Raw genomic sequence first — 20,871 nt, 5'->3', positions numbered from 1 at the left:
TGACTTCTGTAATTTTACTTGTAATTCTGTAATTCATTTCTTTATCACAAACAGGAAAAATCTGTAAAATAATAGTTAATTACATTTTTTAATGTGATACTATAAATTGCATTTAAAAGCATAATATTGATGTAATCTCAAATGACGATTAATCACCTGCAATTTCAATGGTAAAACTTTAAATTACAGAAAATATCGGTAAAACAACATGCATTTCATTGTTTAATGGGAAAAGGGAAATTCTGTAAACAAACAAGCAAAAAAAAACAACATACCATTACCTGTAAAATTAAATTTTTTAACAGTGTAGGCTGAATATAGGTGCTGTACTTGAACCTTGATTTCTTAAGGGTTCAGAAGTCACTTAATTATTTTTCAAATGTGTCCTAGACAGGACATTATAGTTTTGCTGGACCTAGGTTATGGTTCATCAAACACCTCTAACCAACAGTTAAAGCAGAATACAAACAGCAATATGCCTATAACAATATTTATTTTGTACTTGGTGCTAAAGTTTTAAAAGTTAAAATCATTAACAGATCATAATCACTCATTAATATTCATAATTACTGCTATGTTACCATCACAGCAGCCTAAATATGATACTCTAAACTAATTCACCCATCTAAACTAAAATGTAGCTAATATTAAATCACATTATGATCTACTTCTATTATAAAGGTCAGATTTATGTGCTTATAACTGTTGCCTACTAAATTTATTAATTTTGTCTCACTTCATGATTCACTCTGGCATTATATCAGTTATGAGGTGTTTGTCTGACTATTTGTAGCATCAGCGTGTTCTGATGAGCTGCAACTACAGTTTCATTGATAATGATAATTACATAAAAAAAATAAAAAAAATAAAAAGCTTTCCAAAGCATATGGCAGAAAGTCTAAGGTCTATGGCACTGCTCAGCCACTGGACATCACAATAGCAAAGGCCAAAGGTTTAGAGGCTAATGTCACGGCTACACCAATCACAGATAGAAAATATCAGGTCTTATTGCAGTTTAATACACTTACCATTAGCTTAGCATTAGATGCTCTTATTTTCCCTTATCACTGCTGTAGAAAATTGCCTGTGACCGTGAATGTAAAATAGTTACTGCATATCAAAAATAAGCTTATGCAACCATCATGTCATTGCCCCCAGACTAGAGGGAACCCTGACTGTCCTTGCAGAACTTCTTCTGTTGTCTCACTGATTTCCTGTTTTATCATGCTCACCTGTTTGTTGTTTTGCTTAATTAATTAACCTATTTCAGTTCCCCGTGTTCTCTCCTTTGTTGCTGGAGTGTTGTTTTGTGTGTGTATGTGTGTGTGTGTGTGTGTGAGAGAGAGAGAGAGAGAGAGTGAGTGAGTGAGTGAGTGAGTGAGTGAGAGAGAGAGAGATAGTTTAAGTATGTTCTAGCCTTGTTTATATAGTAGTGCTTAATCTCTGGTTGATCTGGTTCTGTTTGTGCATCTGTCTCCAGGCACTATCACATATCACTTGATTGACTTTTTAGCTTTTATTTTTTTTCCTCACATAACTTTTCTTGATTACTTTCTTGTTTTCATAAGGCTGTGATTTCAACCTGGATAAGGGTGTGTAACTCTGAAAACTACAGGCATATAACCAAGAAGTTAAGAATAAAAGGTGAAAAGTGTCATAACCTTAGAGACCCCTAATAAATATTTTTTAGCCAAATTTGTCAAAAAAAGAGAGAAGAGTTTAGTAAAATACACAAAAAGGGCTTGTATAATAGGGTTTGCATAATGTCAGATGAAGAATTTCCTAAACACTATGTGCCAAGAATTAAACAAGACAAAAACATATGAAGATTTTTAAAAGGATTACATACATATAGCAAGAGATTTTAACATGATCTTTTTTTGTTAAAGAGGAATCAAAGAGATGTAATTTTTAAATGTCAATTATGCAAATTTACCACAATGTATTGTGCTTTTATTCTGAGGAGACCAAAAGACCCCAGCCTGATTACAGCACCATTAGAGCTCCTTTGGATTACCATTTGGTGAATTTGAGGATAACTGTATCGTTCGGGTTTGGTATATAACAGCCAACACCTGAAAGGGTAAAGTTAGGTTATTATCCATGTATGCATGTAAAATACATTGAATCTCAAAAAGTTGATATAATACTGAATCAGTACTGACCCACATCAGGACGTATTATGGTGCCATTCTGCAGTTGAACCAGAAGCTCCCAGTACGTATGTTCAGCATTGTTCCCTGCCACTCCGTTCACACTTACAAGGAATGGACCATAGTTTGGATCTTCACGAATGGTGAATCTTTGCAGAAATTCAATATTGAATTCAAGTGAAGTAAAGAGAGCAATATAAATGACTCAGACAGGAATTCTGACATGATTAAAGGATAAATCAATACACAATATCTGATTTATAACAACTAGGTTGCACATTTATCTCCGATATCTATTCAATTTCATCATAATTGATAATTAACAATTATAAACTGACATTTTTACTATGAATTCTCTATCAGGAGTTTTGTTGCAACCAAGCAAGGGATAAAAAAAAAATCTGAGCCACATAATTTTTTAAATTTATTTGCACATCATTTGCAAATAAAACTAGCCAACATTGGTTTTCACAACTTACCTGAACTTATTGGTGGCTGCTTGTATTTTCCTCATCGCACCAAGTAAGATCCCTCTGTATGCAATGTCAGTGTTGAAAGTCAGGTTCTTCTTGTTAGTGAGTGAGTTGTATACAACTAGTGAAATATGACTGGGATTCTGGACATCTGCAAGTAGGAAGTGTTGTGACAAAATCCACACATTTTAGATTTGACTTTATTCTGCTTCCAATTGACAAGGAATGTAGAAAGAAAAATACTCAGGCATTGTGATGGATCACAGTCTGGGATATAGGGTATATATGGCTATACTGTAATTTTTTTCCAAAATATTCCAATTTTGTGTATGCTACAAGTTAAAATGTGCATGTACCTATAATGTCTATAGAGATCTGTCCCATTTAACTATTTAATGAGTTAAGCTACATAAACATAACAACTGATAACCCACAGGATAGCGATAGTATTTGATTTTTCTCACCTGAAGTGAAGACGAGTGGAGCCAAAAAGTATATCAGCATAAACGTAGACAGAAGCGCTGCGACTTTGAAGGCCATCTTGCTGATTCTTTAGTCTGGTGCTGTGTGTGTGTCTGTGTGTGTCTCTGTGTGTGTGCACGCTCTCGTCTGACAGGATTATATGCTGCAACACCTTTTAATACCCAGGTGCTCCTGCCCACTTCTAGTGCTCCAAGGACCAAACTAGATTTTTCATAGCTTTGTTTCAGTTCATGTCCAGGTGCTGATATATTTCATTAGTGCTCAGCTAATCATTACAAAATACATAAATTAATTGATTTAATCTTCCCTTGATCATATCTGTTTAAGAATAAAAAATAAAAAAGTCAACTCACTTATAGCATTTTACTGTAGTATTTTATGCATTAGCAACTTTGATAACAGTTTATCAGGCTAATTGAATCAGTGCTACTTCGTGACTGACGGGAACTCAACAATGTATTTGCTTGTGACACCATTACCAGCTATGTAATTATTCTGGCCAAAGATGTACTTTTTACAATGTCAAGTTTCCATTATATTTATAAAACACAATTAAAATGGACTGATGAGTTTCAGGCATGATATCTGTGTCTCAAATCTGAAGGTCCCTAGTTTGTGTCACAATGTATCAGAACCAAATTGTTATGAGTTCTTGGTATATGTTGTTTTGAGCATTCCTAATCTCCCCGCCTTTCTTCGTCCCTCACTCTCACACTCTCTTTCAGTTCTTCGTCAAAGTATATCACTTCATCTTATGGTGTGGGCATGTAAGGCTGCCAATGTAACTGGTACCCTTGTATTTATTGATGATGTGACTGCTGACAAAAGCAGCAAGATGAATTCTGAAGTGTATAGGGCTACATTATTTGTTCATATTCAGCCAAATGCTTCAAAACTCATTGGACAGTGCTTCACATTGCAAATGGACAATGACCTGAAGCCTACTTTGAAAGCAACCCAAGACTTTTTTAAGGAAAAAAAGAAGAATATTTTGAAATTGTCAATCACCTAACCTGAGTCCAGTTGAGCATACATTTTACTTACTGAAGGTACAATGCCCCAAACACAGGCAGGAACCGAAAACAACTGCAGTAAAGGCCTGGCAGATCATCGCGAGGGAAGAAACCCAGCGATAGGGAACCACACATAAAAAGTGCTGTAACTCCAACACTATTAACTTGATTTGGATATAAATAACCTCATAGTCATTTCTAAATTTCACCTCCAATGTACTGTGGTAGACTGCTAAAAAACAAAAAACAAACAACTTTGTCAATGTCCAAATATTTATGGACCTCATTGTAGGTAACATTGGCTATCAAATGCTACGTCAGGTCAGGAGGCAACTGTCTAGCTACAACAAAAGGACAAGAGACACTGCTTTAACTTTCTGCAATTTAAGTTAAACTGGATCATAGCCACCTCTGAACTGAAGGGAAGGTCTGCCACAGCAACATTACCCATCTATAATTTCACCCAGGCATGTTTACTCAGGTGTCTCTGAATCACCTGTCTGGATTGCGGTGTCATGTCAGTAATAATGCCACAGGTGTATTACACACTGTGCTTAAATGGTTGGGACTTTCCCTCAGTGTTGAATTGAGGAAGTTTCTCTGAAGTTGCAAAACATCATGACTGAATAAGACATCCACTCACCAAGACTCTCAACTGAGAGAAATGTATTTCCTTGTACATTCCTTAGTTTAACGTGGAATAAATGAACTAAATCTTGTGCATTTCATTAGTAACAACTGGCTGCTAATTACTCTCTTAATGAGTGTGGACAGGTCTACTTATTTTCCCCACCTGGTTTCTGAAAGTTGGTTTACTTTTTGGGAGAAAATGACTACATATTGAAATCTGTTGTGTTTTCTGTTGTCAACTGAGGTTATTTGTTTGTTCATAGAAGTTGGTGAGGACCACACAATTGTTACTTAGGCCCTGATTAAAACATAGAATTGAAAGAGGGTGTACTTTCTTTTTCCCTATGATTGTTTCTGCACACAACACTTTGCTACACAAGAGCTGTTGTCAAATTAACTTGACACATTAGCTGTATATTGCCATATTGCTAAACATAACCAAACAACACAGAAATGGTTATGGCAACACAAAATCAGTGTTTTATACTGATTCTGAATTTTAAGCCTGGGCAGTCTATATACATAAACCAAAATAATATGTTGTAATTTAGTGTAAATGTTCTATTGTTCAAGGTATGGTGTCCAAGTTCTCTCTACAAGTCTTGTTAAACATTACAGAGAGGGCCTTTGTGGACAGTAATGATCAATCGAAAGATTTTATATATAGACGTGTTAAACATAAAACATAGCACATTTTGTATCAGACCACTCAATTCGTATGTGAGCAAAAATATTGGAACATGTGAATGACAGGTGTTTCTTGTTACCTAGGTGTGTCCTGTTAGATTGATTGTTTAAACAATAAATAGCTCTGAACATCTACTCTTTGTTTTAGCCTGTGAAGACTGTATTTGTTGTTATAAAAGGATAAGCCAAAATGAAGATCAGACAGCTGGCTATGCGAGAAAAGCAAGCCATTTTGAAGCTGAGAAAAAAAAGGGAGATTCAATCAGAGGCATTGCACTAACACTGAGCATTGCCAATATAACAATTTAGAGTGTCCTGAAGAAGAAAGAAATCACTAGTGTTCTGAGCAACAGACACCAAATGGGTCAGCCAAGGAAATCAACAACAGCTGATGACAAACATTGCAAGAGCTGTGAAGAAAAACCCCAAAACAACAGTCTGTGACATCAACAACCTCCACAGGGCAGGGGTTTAGGTATAATCCACTGTTCGAAGAAGACTTCAAGTGCAGAAATAAAGAGGCCATACCACAAGATACAAACCACTCATCAACAGTAAATATGAGAAAGCCTGATTGGAATTTGCAAAGAAATACAGAAATGAGCCACAAAAGTTCTGGAACCAAGATTAACCTCTGCCAAAGTGATGGACAGGTCAAAGTGGGGGGAAAGAAAGGATTCATTTTCCAGAATGTTAAAGCTTTTTGGCCATAACAAGTCCATAGGAAAGAAATTGTTGTAGAGACTTGGACAAACAGACTCATGTCTTGAAACACCAAACACAATTAAAAACTCAACTGGTTAAATAGGTTGGTTAGTTATTTCAGAGAAATCTTGCACCAAAAGTCTGGAAGACTGGGACATAATACATAACTGAGAAGCAGGGTCACATCAGCTGTCCTGCATTTGTCTCATTTTGGAGAGACACCTGGAAATATTCTGGATAATTTTGTTTTATAGTGTAATCTATGCAAAATTTTGAACTGGATAAGGCAGTGTCTGGAGTTTAAAGAACATCTATTAATCTCTTCCAGGCCCATAACTCATTAGTTAATAACCAATTCTTTTTCCCATAAACTTTTGAAGATGTAGCAGGTAATTAGGAGGCCTGGAGGGTATTATAAATGCAGGAAATCATTTTCCCTTTTACCAAAATAGTCATTAAGGCAGGTGTCAAGACAAGAAGGGCTAATTGTTGCAAACCTGTGATGTAAAGGCAGGACGAATGGAGGCAAGTGCAGATAAGAGCTTTAATGAAGATTATATTATCCACACAGGCAGTGGTCAGGAGATCAGGCAAACAGACTAGAGCAGGTACGGCAGAAATCTAGGTCAAAGGCAAAGCAGTATCAAAACCAGAATATACAAAACAATGGAATAGCTTGGTAATAAAAAGAGACTATGGCAACTGAACGTATTAATTCACGAAAATCTTGTGAATAAGCAATCTCTTAAGTAGGGTTTTGTGATTGTCTGTGTGATTAGTCCTCAGGAGAAGGTGACGTGTCTGTGTGTTCCATTGGGAGTTGGAGTTGTTGGTCATGTTTGTAGTTCATGGTGCATTCTGGGAAACGGAGTCACTAGTTGGGCGGGACATGACAGAAACCCATGCCCCCCCCCCCCCCCCCCCCCCCCAAAGTGCTACTATCGGAGCACCAGAAAACACTCCCTCCGTCCAATGAGAAAACGTCCAATGAGAGGCAGTTCTGTAGATGGAAATGTCTTGTTGATGATTGAGTTCAGTGGAAAGTGACCAGAATGGCTTGAGCTGACAGAAAGGCTACAGTAACTCAAATAACCATTCAGTATTATTGTGGTGAGCAGAAAAGCATCTCACAATGTTCATCTCAGAAGCCCTGGTCAGGTTTCACTTCTGTCAGCCAAGAACAGGAAGCTGAGGCTGCAGGCTCACTAAAACTGGACAGTTGTGCTCTGGAAAAACATAACCTGGTCTGATGAATCTCGATTTCTGCTGAGGCACATAGATGCTAGGGTCAGAATTTGGTGCCAGTAGCATGAATTAATGGACCCAACCTGCCTTGTGTCAACAGTCCAGGCTGGTGGAGGTGGTGTAATGGAAGTGGGAATGTTTTCTTGCACATTTTGGGCCAGTTAATACCAATCATCACTTGAATGCCACAGTCTATTTGAGTATTGTTGTTGACCATGTGCATTCCTTCATGGCTACAATTTACCCATCGGCTACTTCTAGCATGATAATGCACCATGTCACAAAGCAAAAGTCGTCCCAAACTGGATTCATGAACATGACAGTGAGTTCAGTGTTCTTCAGTGGCCTTCACGGTCACTGGATCTGAATGCAACAGAATGCCTTTGGGATGTGGTCGAACAACATACTTGGAACATACTTGTCAACATGGAACATAAGCTCAAAGGAATGTTTCTAACTGGTGTTTTTCTGGTGGAATCCATACCAAAGAATTGAGGCTGTTTTAAGAGCAAAGGCCCTACCCAGTATTAGTATAGTGTTCTTAATAAAGTATTCCATGAGTGTATATTCAACTTTTGCTTGTCTCCTGAAATAGTTCCAACCACCTTTAAATCAACCAACATTGGCAAACAGATCAACAGATGATGCCATCTCCATAGCAAAACACACAGACCTAACCCATCTGGAGCAAGAGAACACATATGTAAAGATGTTCTTTGTCAACTAGAGCTTAGCATTTAATACAGTAGTCCCTACCAGACTGATCTACAAACACCAGAGCCTTGGCCTCAGCACTTTGATTTGTAATTGGACTATGGACTTTCTCACTAACAGCCTGTGGCAGGTGGGGGTGGGGAATGAGCAAATTACTATGGAATACTTGTTACCTGTTTATTTGTGGGTGCTTATTAACAAGCTGTTTTCCTCTCTCTCTAAGTGAGTTATCTGATGTGCGTGAGCGTGTGAAGTGTCAGCTGAACAGAGTCAGATCAGCTGAAAAGAAGCTTCTGTTGTTTTTGTTCATTTGTCTTTTATTACTGTGCAGTGGCATATAAGAAAACAAAAACTCACTAGCAATCTCCACTGTATTCCTGAATTGTGTTTGTTGTCATTTGTCACACTGGTGCCGAAAACCCAGAAGAAACAGCTCTGAGAACATCACATGGACATGGAGCCTCTCGTTCTGATTGTCCAGTGGAGACGCAAGACCAAGAGCTTTAGGCTCTCATGAGTCTACGCCAGCAGCTGAAGATCCTTTCAAAAGTAGTGAATGAGCAAGCTGTAGAATGAGCCACCTCCAGGGCCTATTAACCTCCTCCTCTTCCTCTCCCACAACCCCCTCCTTAAGCTCCTTCTCTCTGGCCAGTATGACACTCTAGGATGATGTCAAGGCATACCTGGAGATGTTTGCGGGTACCACCTCAGCGTGTGGATGGCCGAGGGGAGAGTGTGGGCTGCACATTTATGCCCTGCTGACAGGAGAAGCCCAGCTATCTGCCCATAGTCTGCCACTTGAGAGACATCTGTATTACACAGCCAAGAAGAGAGCCATGCTCGAGCAGGTGGGACTGTGACCAGAGGTACAGTTAAAAGGTGACGGTTCGGCTGTTCACATATGCTTGGCAATTCTTTGACTCCTGTTGAAGCTGGCTGAGACTAGATCCAGCCCACCCAGAGAAGGTCAGTGAGTGGGTGGCATTGGAGCAATTCATCACCCAGCTGTGTTGTGGAACATCAGAGTGGGTCCAGTGCCACCACTTGATCCAATTCAACTGGCCTACATCTGATTCAACTGGCCTATAAGGACTACATGTCCACACAGCAAGACAGTGTGTCTTACTGCTGGTTTCCAAAACCCTACCCACCCCGACATCACTTGGGAAGACTGGCACTGCCTGCAGCTCAGCCAGCCCAACTTCCTTGGTTGCATGCAACAAACCATATAATTTATCTGATCACAAGAAAAAAGTGGTTTAGGACAAATTGGAGAAAATGCTGGAGATGGGAGTAATAGAAGTTAAGGATGGCTTGAATATGGCTTGATGCAACTAGATGCAAGGATTTTGATGATTTCTTTGAATTAGTGAATTAGGCCTCAGTCCTAGTTTTAAGCACCACTGTGACACCCTGAGGTTGCCATGAGGATAATAAGCATGTGGGAGGCAGGTGTTAGAGAGAGCATTGTTATGTTTATTTCTAAATGCTTCCTGTGCTTTTCAGCACAACAACCGTTTTGATGGAAATATTTAATACGAAACTTTAAATTATACATCTGCATGCGCACACACGCACACACGCACACACACACACACACACACACACACTCACCAGGTTGCTATATGATGAAGTTGTTTCTCACTGCACTGGATCTCTCTGTTTGGAATGTAACACCTCACTGCAAGATACACAATATACAGAGAACCGATAATCCCACACAGGTGTATGCTCATTTATTAAATTACCAACTACTTTCTTCAAAACCCCTCCCTCCATTTATAACTGGCTCTTAACCATGCTCTATCTTCGCCAGCTAGCTGCTGAGCGGCTAATCCTTCCACCACAATGGTCCACTGTGAAGTGGAACCTCCACACGAAAAGAAGAAGAGCTAGTAAATTAGAAAGTAAAGAGTTTCTGAATTTCAGCTGCTAATGCTACTTCGTAGAGAAAGTCTTTTTATGAAAATAACACAACAGTAAGAAAATTTGAAAATCTCAGACCATAGGCACCATCAATGGGGCATTCGGTCATTTGCCCCATTGCCCCAAGCACCACCCTTGAAAGTAAACCAAAAAATGACAAATTTCAATTAGGTCCATTAAATACATTCACTATCATCACAAAAATCAGCATTTAAACACATAATTTGAGTGTGTGTGATTGATCCAGATTTGAGCGAACATAACATTGTTATTGAGAGTGTGGTAAGCTGTTGAATAATATAAATGATTCTCTATAAATGTATAAATCATTTATATTTTATCTTCAATCTATGTTACAATGAAATTTTAAAGTCTCTGTGTGCTCATCTTCAACAGGAATCCTGCAACAGATGATACTAGCATAATATCATGCCAAATGATATAGACCTTGTCTACAGAAACATGATAAATCAAATATAGTCTGCATTGAGGAGAACATTCCTACTGACCCCTGCATGATATAATTAATAGAATGGGGAATTGCCACTTCTGAGAGAAAGTACACAGATAAGTGTTACTTAAGTCTATAACTGTAGTTTCCTCTGACAAATTATTATTATTATTATTATTATTATTATTATTATTATTATTATTATTATTGTTGTTGTTGTTGTTGTTGTTGTTGTTGTTGTTGTTGTTTTCCCAGCAATTATATATCCATAATGGTGAAATGTGTAATCCAAATTCATAGAATCAATCCTTAACCACCAAAAACACGTGGCTTTTCATACAGTATGTTCTAGTAAAACACACAGAAGAAGTGTAATCCTACCTTATGAATGAACATGCTGTATAAGGTTAATTTAAATACAAATGCTCTTTATCAGTAAGCTAATTATGGGGGACTGAAAGATTTTGTTTACACACCAGGATGTGTGATGTGAAGAGACAGCTGTGTTGGTGTTGCCAGAGTTACTGTAGTAGGCTTGGCAAAGGAGTGGGGGTTGAAGTGAAGTGTATTTGAGGGTTACTTGGTGGTGGAGTGGCGGAAGGGGTGTTAATGACTGCTCTCCTAGTCATAAAAAGAGGGTGGGTCTTTTTCTTGGATGAATGAGCAAGGAGATAAGCATGGAGCCAGGCTTTGTTCAAGGGCTTACATGAGAGAGTGGGAAAGAGAGACAGGAGTGAGAAAGAGCAGGATTAAAAGACTAAAGAGACACTAGGTCACCGCTGCTCTACCTTCATATTCTTTGGAGAGCCGCTCCAAATATTTTACACCTGCAATCAATTGAAGAACATAAGATATATATATATATATATATATTTTTTATGAGCTGCAAAAATGGTTTGTGATACAATTTTGGACAATGCATACAGCTGTCTATCTGCTTAAGCTGATGGCTCATGTTCTTTAACTCAGAATTCATTCACGCTTTGGATTCTAAAACCAGGAAATCAAATCTGGACTCTAACATGATGCTGAAGAAAGTCCGCTTCCAGGTATCTCTTATCCAGTTACTCTTTTGCAAGATTTGAGGTGCAGTATATTGAATAATCATATCTATACATTTATTTCTTAAGTTCATATAATTATATAAGTTTTCGCATACATTTTTCAGTTGCCCTGTGTTCCGATTTTGAACGAATGCACCATTTCATGTATTAATACTTTTTCTTATGTTGACTTTTAATTTGTCTGTCATATATAGTGGGGTTCACAAGTCTGAGACTACTAGTGAAAATTCTTCTATTTTGCATTCTTCTATTTTGTAATGCAATAATTTTCATTACAAATTATATTATTGACAACAACTTGAATGAAAAGTAGAAACTTTGAAATATTTACATGAATTTCAGAGCTTGTTAATATTTGTTATGCCACATTTTTTGCTTTAATGACAGTGTGAGCTTGAGCTGGCATAGGTTTCAAAAGTTTGTGCAAAACCTTATGATTCATTTTATATATATATATATATATATATATATATATATATATATATATATATATATATATATATATATATATATATATATATATATATTCAAAAATAATAATAATAAAAATCTGAGATTTTCAACGTGGTCTCAGATTTTTGTGCTCTACTGTATGTTTTGTACTGTAAGTTTCTTATGGAACTGATAAATCCTATAAACCTGACATGGAACGGTTCTGAAAGTACAGTAAAGTTGTTACTCATCTGTTGAAAAATGAACGTAGGGTCATAAGAAGCACATCAAGTGATTTGCTGGTAAATTGCCCCATGTGATATAACTGAGAAATGTCTCTTTGTTCGTGTATTTGAACATTTATGGCATCACCTTTGAAATCTGACAGAATTTCTCAAATCTTTGGGCAAACGAGTCCTGTGAGCCTGACTGACCCTCTTGTAAAAGAGTGATCTAAACTTTTCCTGTAGTGAGAGTGAGATCCAATGAAATTCCTGTTCACCTGTCACTGTACTCCAGCTGCTCTGTTTAGTAACCCAAGAGCTGAAGATGCTTTGAGCTTCCAGAGACCCACACATCGGCACTTAGACTCATTCTGAATGGACATGAGGAATTTCTTTCTTGTGACCCTTTAAACAGAACAAACAGTGGCCTTGCTTTTGTGCTCAAACTGGCATGCATGTGTTTTTCAAACTCTGGTGTTACATAGGAGAGACTAACCTAAGTACCTGTTTAACACACAAACCCTTATTTGTCAGAGCTGTGCACATGGCTGGTGGCTAGCTTCGTAGTGAGTGCAATCTATTTATGTTTTGAAACAGAGAAAGAGACTCTGGAGGATATGTCGTCTGTTATGTCTAGGGACCCACTAGGTGGCAGTGTCATTACACATTGGAAATAAGGTACTGTAAGTGTATAATTATGATAAGGTTTGCAGCACTGTTCAATCTTGTATCTGATTGGTCAGAAGTTGTAGATAAATTTTTTGTAACAGCAGCTCTGACAATACGACAAATCACAGGTTTTTACGAATGCACTTGGTCTAACACTTTATTGTTTCTACATTAACAGCTAATTTCATCATTTCTACACTAACAACTAATATTAGTTGCTCTGCTGAAGCTTTCTGTAAGGAGATGTTTATTTAACATTTATAGAAGGAGTCTAGGGTGTCAATGCTTTGTAAGTCAGGACGTTTTCAGCAAAGGGAAAATCTTCAGACAGATGACTAACTTTTCTGTTTTCTCAGTGACACGTCAAGTTGTGTTGTTGTTTTTTGTCTTAAATTTCAAGAGAAAGGGGGAAAAACTGTTGTGGGAATAACTACTTCAATTAAAAGGTACCATCACTGTAATTTTTGTAGAATAGATTGAGAATAGTGAATGTGGTGTGGTGCTGATTTGGAACCATCACTACATAATGACTACATTACAACATTACTACATCACTAATGCATTGTGGGAATCTCTTCCAGTCACTTGATGCCACTTAGCCTTTGCAATGACCCATTTTAGGCAAAGTTGGACTTTGGATTAAATTCTGAAAATAGTTGGTCATTGAATATTTTTATTCTTGTCAGGTGGCAGTTCTGAATGCAGAAGTAAATGGGTGACATAAGTGTACCTTTTAGATCATTTAACACCTTGTGTAGATCCTCATTAATACTTATTCCGATACAATATAAAACAAAATACTTTATACAATATAAAGCATCTATCTATAAAAGGCTATTCTAGCGAAATGTTTTCTTTTTTTACTTCTGAACCAATGAGCAAGATGTCATGTCACATGGCCTATAGCAGGGGTGTCAAATGGGCCAGTTAAAAGTTCTAACCCAGCTCACCAAATGAATTTATAGTTCGTGTTCAAAATTAAAATCATCTTGTTCAATTGAAAGAAATGAAAATGGAAAGATATGAAAAAAGAGCTAGTTTCTATTATTCCACTAGGAGCAAATTAGAGCAATAAACTCAGATCTGTATACTCAGTTATGGACAAAATGTGATAACGATGCATAATTCTTCATTGACAAACTAAATATTTGACTCTCCAATGTCTCTTTACATAAGAATTTAATATGTGAATATTTATTCATCCATAACTATTGCATTCATTTTTGACACTATATATTCCTCCCCATTTCAATATTATTTTGTATAGATATTTTGTATAGGTTCATAACATATAATTCCAAATAAGTCCATAAATCCATTTAGTTTCCAGGTTGTAGCACAAGAGTTCAGGGGGATGAATACATATTCAAGGTACACATATATGCTTAAAGAAAAAAAAAGAAGAAAAAAAATATAATATAATGAATTATAGTCTGTTCAGTTGTTTTGTATGTGATATATTTTGAATCTCTTTGTGCATTCTGGATGTACATTTCAGATAAACTGCCATATTTACGGGAAGTCATTGATGTTTCATTGGGTTACCAAACTGATTTTTTCGGCTAAACATAATGTAAGTTTGACACCCCTGTTCTATAAATAAAATATCCATAAGAGTGAAGCAGACTTCTATCTAGCACCACCATTATCACAGCACTGGAACTGGATGCTCAGCCAGTGTGTCTTTAGATAACCGGTGACTTCCGATTGGTCTTAATAGGCTTGATGATCTATGAAAGTATTTCATACTTAGCAAGGGTGTTTCCTTAATCAGACTCTGAGGACTGCATTTTTATAAAGATCCCTGAGGGACTAGGGATGAGAGAAGGGTTTTGCTTTCATCAGAGATGAAAAAAGAGAGATGATTTTGCCTATCTTGTGCTTATATTTTCTTTAATACATAATGGAGAGAAATCTTTTGATTTGATCTCATATCAGTGTTCCTGTTGTTTAGTTCATTCCCCTATTCCCACCATTGTACATCTATTTTTACCGTACATTCTATTTAGCAATACTGTGTTTTAATACGGTCCTGTATTTTTTGTTGAACTTTTACAGAAATCTTCTTTAGTATGCCCTATAGCTTATATTTTAGTATTATAAAACAGTATTATTGGGAATATAGACGCACAAAATACATGTGTTTATATTCACTTAAATGTGTTTACATGCTTGTGTGTTTACATGCTTGTTTTACTGATGACAGTTGTCTATACACTGGTGAAATAGAAAGAATATAAAGGGTACTTTATTAACACTTTATTAAATTTATTAACTGGAGTAATATTTCCTTCTGGAAGTCAGGCTAAAAAAGACATAATTTCTCTAATAGATATGTGATTTTTATGTACATCAATTTTTATAATGATTCATTGTACAGTAAGTCAAAAAAAGAGAGGATTAATGCAGTGAGGGGGTCATAAATTCCTCGAGAAGGAATAAATGCTTGTCTTTGGTTAGTTGCTGGTGTACAGAAGGGCATCAAAAGTCCACAGGGTCAGTGAGGGTCAGTAAATATCATTGAAAGCAAATGGAACACAAATACACAGGGGAAATGCATCTGAAAGACAGACCTGAGCTCTGCTGAGCCTGGCACTCCTTCATTACAAAAGAGCGAGCTGCTCCTCACTGCGAGTCTGAAAAGGCTTCACATTAGATTCAGCTTAGAATTTTTCCATAGAGTCCATAAACGGACCACCTCTTATAGCATGGGCTCCTGCAAAGATGAGGAACAAGTGAGGATTTCTTTGGCTGGGATAATGACGGCCTTGTGCCGGACTAGGAGGGGCTGATGCTAGGAGGGCTGGGTGGGTAAATGAGAGAGAACGAGAGAGAGAGCGAGAGAGAGAGAGAGAGAGAGAGGTGTAGTGAATAGAACTCAGAACCGAGTTCAAATGTTTGCAAGGCTGATTTTGAAAACACAGAGCCACACACCTCTCCCATTTGGATATTGGATTTTCTTTGCAGCCTAAATAAGATTATTGGTTCATAAAAAGAGCTACACTTTTTATGAGATGCCTGAAATATACAGGTATGTATGCATTTGTGCAGCCTGTTTCTGGAAAAAAAATGCTACATTGATTTTCCAACCACACAATGCTGCTGTGCTAAAACAGTCGTGGCTTAATCGTGAAGACGAATCAATTCATGCTAAAACACTAAGTTTAAGACTCAGGGGGTGTGGTTCAAAGTGTAAAGGTATAACTGTACATTAGAATTGATTAGATGATAATATTTGAATTCACTATGATTTATCCATTAAATTTTTATAACTCAATTGTAGACATTTGTCTTGGCTAATGACTACATTTGTGATAAGTGGATAATAGCATAAATATCAAATTGCTGAAAATATCCTTTTCAGATGTTAGGTGGTGGGTCAAATCAGTTAAAATCCCTCATTTAGCGAGACTCTTTTATTAACTTTTATCTGCTGAACTGAGTTGTAAGTCATTTTGGATAGAATCAACTGTAAATTGAATAAAATGTACATTTAAATGATGACAAGATATGCACCTTGATCCAGTGCAGTACTAGATGCAGGAATTGACTGGTTTATAGTATCATTGATTTTAATGTAGTTAAGCAGTTCTGGTATTTGCAGAACAACACGGGGTTGTTGTTATTTTGCAATGTGCTCTGCTTTTCAGCACATATTTTCTTGACTGAATGAAATATTTAGCAGTGATAACTGTTCCTTAATTTGATGCCATCCAGCAATTCTTGGCAACTGCAGCTTCAATAAACAGGCCTTGTTTATTCTGAACTGCTGAAATAATGAAATAATGAAAAATATGAAAAGCCTGCCCTGATATGCCGAGAAAAAAGTGGCCTGTTTAGGTAGTACATGTTTATTGTTGCAGTAGGTCCTCTCTGCTCTTCTCCTATTCAAAACAGAGCCAGCCACTAAGAGAGAGGAGAAGCCTTTCCACGATCAGATGCTCTTTCATGGCTTTGGAGGAGAAAAAAAACCTACTCTGACTTTACAGTGGTGTTTGAAAGTCTGTGAACCCTTTAGAATTTTCTAAATAATCTGCATATACATGACCTAAAACATCATCAGATTTTCACACAAGTACTAAAAGTAGATAAGGATAAACCTAAAAATATTATACTTGGTCATTTATTTATTGAGGAAAATGATCCAATATTACATATCTGTGAGTGGCAAAAGTTTGCGAACCTTTGCTTTCAGTATGTGGTGTGACCCCCTTGTGCAGCAATAATTGCAGCTTAACGTTTGGGGTAACTGTCGATCAGTCCTGCACATCGGCTTGGAGGAATTTTATCCTGTTCCTCGGTACAGAACAGCTGCAACTCTGGTATGTTGGTGTGTTTCCTCACATGAACTGCTTGCTTCAGGTCCTTCCACAACATTTCTATTAGATTAAGGTCAGGACTGTGACTTGGCCATTCCAAAACATTAACTTTATTCTTCTTTAAGCATTCTTTGGTAGAACGACTTGTGTGTTTAGGCTCATTGTCTTGCTGCATGACTTGCTTTCTTTTGAGATTCAGTTTATGGACTGATGTCCTGACATTATCCTTTATAATTCGCTGGTATAATTCAGAATTCATTGTTCCATCAATGATGGCAAATCTTGCTGGTCCAGATGCAGCAAAACAGACCCAAACCATGATACTACCACCAGCATGTTTCACAGATGGGATAAGGTTTTTATTCTGAAAAGCAGGGTTTTCCTTCTCCAAGCATAACACTTTTCATTAAAACCAAAAAGTTACATTTTGATCTCATTTGCCCACAGAACATTGTTCCAGTAGCTTTCTGGCTTCTCCATGTTTTCTTCGCAAACTGCAGATAGGCAGAAATGTTCTATTTGGAGAGCAGTGACTTTCTCCCTGCAACCCTGACACTACTTCATAGCCTTCTTTGCTCATATTTAACAAGGGTGCCAATATTAGTGGAAGGCACTGTAGTTGGCACAAGTAACTGCAATGCTTTCACAATGCAGTCCAGTACAGAGTTCTGAGTTTTGCTCTGTTCTACATTGTATATTGTATTTGGTGAACCCTTTAAATGGTGAATGTTTTTAGGTAGATAATTATGCAAAGAACTCCTTCAAAAAACTTTTCATAGTGTTTATGCAATTTTCCAATTTTTTTCAAACTATAAGTAAATAAATAAATGAACATGATTTTTGCAGAACAGCACAGTCGTCTATCAGGTAGCATCACCTCATCACAGATCAAGGGTTCCTGATTCGGTCTTGATCTCGGGTTAATGTCTGTTTGCAGTTACTCGAAGTCTCTCTGTGTCTGCATGGGTTTCCTCTTTGTTTTCTGGTTTCCTTCCTAAACATGCTAGTAGGTGGATTAGCCACTCTAAAATTGCCAAGGTGTGAATGAGTGTGTGAATATCTGGGTGTGTGAGATGAAAGTAAATAATTTATTTACTATTTTACTGCCAATTCATATGTGTTTCCAGAGTGTGCACACAAGTCCTGGTTATTCTCTATCAAACCTGCTCGTTTCAAGTACTTCAGTATTCAGTTGCTTAGCTGGATTCAGCAATTGTGATTGATTTGACCAGTTTAAAGCAGTGCAGCCTTCAGGCTATTTTATCTACACCAAATGCAACCTGGCAGTTTTGTGCTTGAAGTTTTCCTGTGCTAGCTTGGAGTAAATCATTTGAGGAAATGGTGGAGTTTTCTCCTCTTTATGGGTTATCATTGACACATCCCTACAAGCATTCTTGATATGTTCAACAGTTGTTGTTTTTCTTGGCCATATACTACTATAGTCTTCTGTTGCTTGTCATTCTCACCTACCTTCTTGTCATGTTGTTGACCTAATGTGCTGAAGCCCAAACAAACAAATGAAAAAGTCCAGTCATTGTCCAATGTCATATGGACTGTTCTCTATACATCTAAATAAACACTTCCAAAAATATAAGTTTATATTTTCTGCATAGTTTATTTTAAATGTTTGAATCCACTCAAGGTTCATTTAATTTAATCAGGAACGTGTCTTGTATGAAGCAGGTAGATTAATCATATATGAAATATCCAGCTATATGCTGCTAGTGAATGTAACTACAATGACAACTCTTCCAGAAACTCATTTATCTCAGATGACAAATGTGTGTGTGTGTGTGTGTGTGTGTGTGTGTGTGTGTGTGAGTGTGTGTGTGTTTAATGTCCCAAGCAGCTCTTAAATACCACCAGAAATGCAGATCCTGTAAATAAATAGGCAGTTTGCAATAGTACAATGTTTTCTTTGCTATATTACTTGCTATATTACTTCTAAACATCCTTGTCTGTCAACCTGCATTTCTGCAGCGCAAACAGAAAAGGATTACTCTACCTGCTGACCTGCACATCCTCTAAATTCCCTATAATATACCATCAGATCTCATTCTTTTTAAAACCCTGTGACATTATTATGTGATGCGAACTTGAAAGGCAAATGTCAGAGAAGTGGTGCGTTGTTTATTTTTTTAAAGTACAAATGGTTCACCAGGAAGGAAGTGTATGACGAGATTTCCATTAGTTAAAAAGATTTCTAAAGCTGCTTCCTCTAACTTGCTTCCATTCCCTCATCCTGCTCCTCAGCACTTCCTCGCATTTCAGAACATGGCTTGGCTCTTCACTCTCCCTGACTCCTTGGACAGGGCCTCATGGATTTGTGGTTCTTCTATTATGTTCTCTACTAAATGATGTCAGTAGTGCCATTTGCTGACAAGACAGGGTGACTTGAGGATACTTGAATTGATCATTCTAGCTTAATTCCTCCAGTGTAGTGGTGAAAAGGTGAGTTCTGACATTGTTCTTTCTTTGAACGGGGTCTCTGCTGTTTGCCCCACTCCTCTCACCCTTTGCACCTCAATCAAAATTCCTGGCCTTGGATTTCCCTTTTGTCTGTATTTTTCAAATGGATTAGAGGAGACTCTGGGAGGTTTTGGCACTAAATTAAGAGTGTCAATCTGGGAGAGAGGATAGAAGTACCACTTGGCACAGCTCACAAAGTCTGCATGACACTTTTTGCCAACCAAGACTTTCTTGATTTGACAAATCCTACTCAAGAAATTTGCGGACTAGTTCAAGACAGGATGCATATGCTCTACATGTGAAAAAAATTGGATTTGGAGCGCAGGCAATGACAACAGAATTTGTATTCAAAGGAGATTGTGCTTGAAATGTAATTATATATGCTTGCATTCTGTTCTGTGTAATTGTGGCACTGGTCGAACTAGAAAAATATATGAAGAAGAACCAGTTGTGAAATATATGTTTACACTTATTTTGCCATTTTACATACACAAATTATCCAAGTCTGCCAGATACAATCTTCTGAAAAAGCACATTGAGCTCTATATTAGATGTAGTGTGAAATAGAGAGCGCTCTTCAATTTAAGATAGTGTGTTGTGATGCCTAAATAGACATGCCTGGAGATAGAAAGACAGACAGCAAGGTAGCTAGCACAGTACAAAAAACCCCCCAAAACAATAGCAATCAAAATGGGAATAAGCAGGTGAATAAATAGTGGGCTATATTGTAAGTAAAACATAAAATACAACATGTCGTGCTGGAAATTAATCAACAGCAGGTTGGTGGGCCACCCCAAATTTGATTAACCCATGACTGCACAAAATGTTTTATTCCTCTTATACCACAGCAATTTGCCAACATTTACGTTTTTATCCATTTATAGTTGCATTTCATGTGGATTATCTGCAAAACAAATTAGTTAGGAAAATGCAAAGCCCTTTATCCTGAAGACTTAACTCAGACTGTTAAAAATGCTTATACCTGGAAATCCTTTCAAAAATGTTATATAATGTCTTTTCACAGAAAGCCTTACTATATCAAACATTAAACACATTTTTAATATGTTTATTTGGAGAATCTGCCATACAGATCCCTGTGTAAATTGTTACTACAGAATAATTAATGTATTAGAACGATTACACATTAATATAAACGTGTGACTTGCCTTGCAGCCTGCTCTATTGTCAGAGCTGCTGTTATAGAGGAAAAAAAA

At 37.2% G+C, this 20,871-nt stretch overlaps 2 protein-coding genes across 2 annotated transcripts in view; one reads left to right on the top strand and one right to left on the bottom strand.

Annotated features, from left to right (window-relative positions):
- Window positions 1-3,251, bottom strand: LOC108277891 (transcobalamin-1). The gene is made up of 4 exons (XM_017490922.3): window positions 3,091-3,251; window positions 2,633-2,777; window positions 2,166-2,302; window positions 1-2,075 (listed from the first exon to the last, which is right to left on the bottom strand). The coding sequence occupies exons 1-4, from the start codon at window positions 3,164-3,166 to the stop codon at window positions 2,014-2,016; spliced, it is 420 nt and encodes a 139-aa protein (XP_017346411.1). The 5' UTR covers window positions 3,167-3,251; the 3' UTR covers window positions 1-2,013.
- Window positions 3,252-15,748: 12,497 nt separating this feature from the next.
- The window catches only part of phldb1b (pleckstrin homology-like domain, family B, member 1b), a 78,498-nt gene continuing 73,375 nt past the window's right edge, over window positions 15,749-20,871 (top strand). The window contains exon 1 of the mRNA XM_047161524.2: window positions 15,749-15,900. The gene's annotated coding sequence lies outside the window, so the exon portion shown is untranslated. The remainder of the gene's footprint in view (window positions 15,901-20,871) is intronic.

Source organism: Ictalurus punctatus, chromosome 17 (assembly GCF_001660625.3).
Source record: "Ictalurus punctatus breed USDA103 chromosome 17, Coco_2.0, whole genome shotgun sequence".
In the NCBI taxonomy this organism is placed as follows: Eukaryota; Metazoa; Chordata; class Actinopteri; order Siluriformes; family Ictaluridae; genus Ictalurus; species Ictalurus punctatus.
The sequence above is the reverse complement of the archived record's forward strand: the minus strand, read 5'-3'. Positions and strand labels throughout refer to the sequence as shown.

What these genes read in the sequence shown, in the direction of transcription:
- LOC108277891 (XM_017490922.3), bottom strand. Translation starts at nt 3,166, where the DNA reads ATGGCCTTCAAAGTCGCAGCGCTTCTGTCTACGTTTATGCTGATATAC. An exon ending in TCCACTCGTCTTCACTTCAG is followed by an intron (nt 2,778 to 3,090) that starts GTGAGAAAAATC and finishes TCCTACTTGCAG; the next exon opens with ATGTCCAGAATCCCAGTCAT. An exon ending in GCAGCCACCAATAAGTTCAG is followed by an intron (nt 2,303 to 2,632) that starts GTAAGTTGTGAA and finishes ATTTCTGCAAAG; the next exon opens with ATTCACCATTCGTGAAGATC.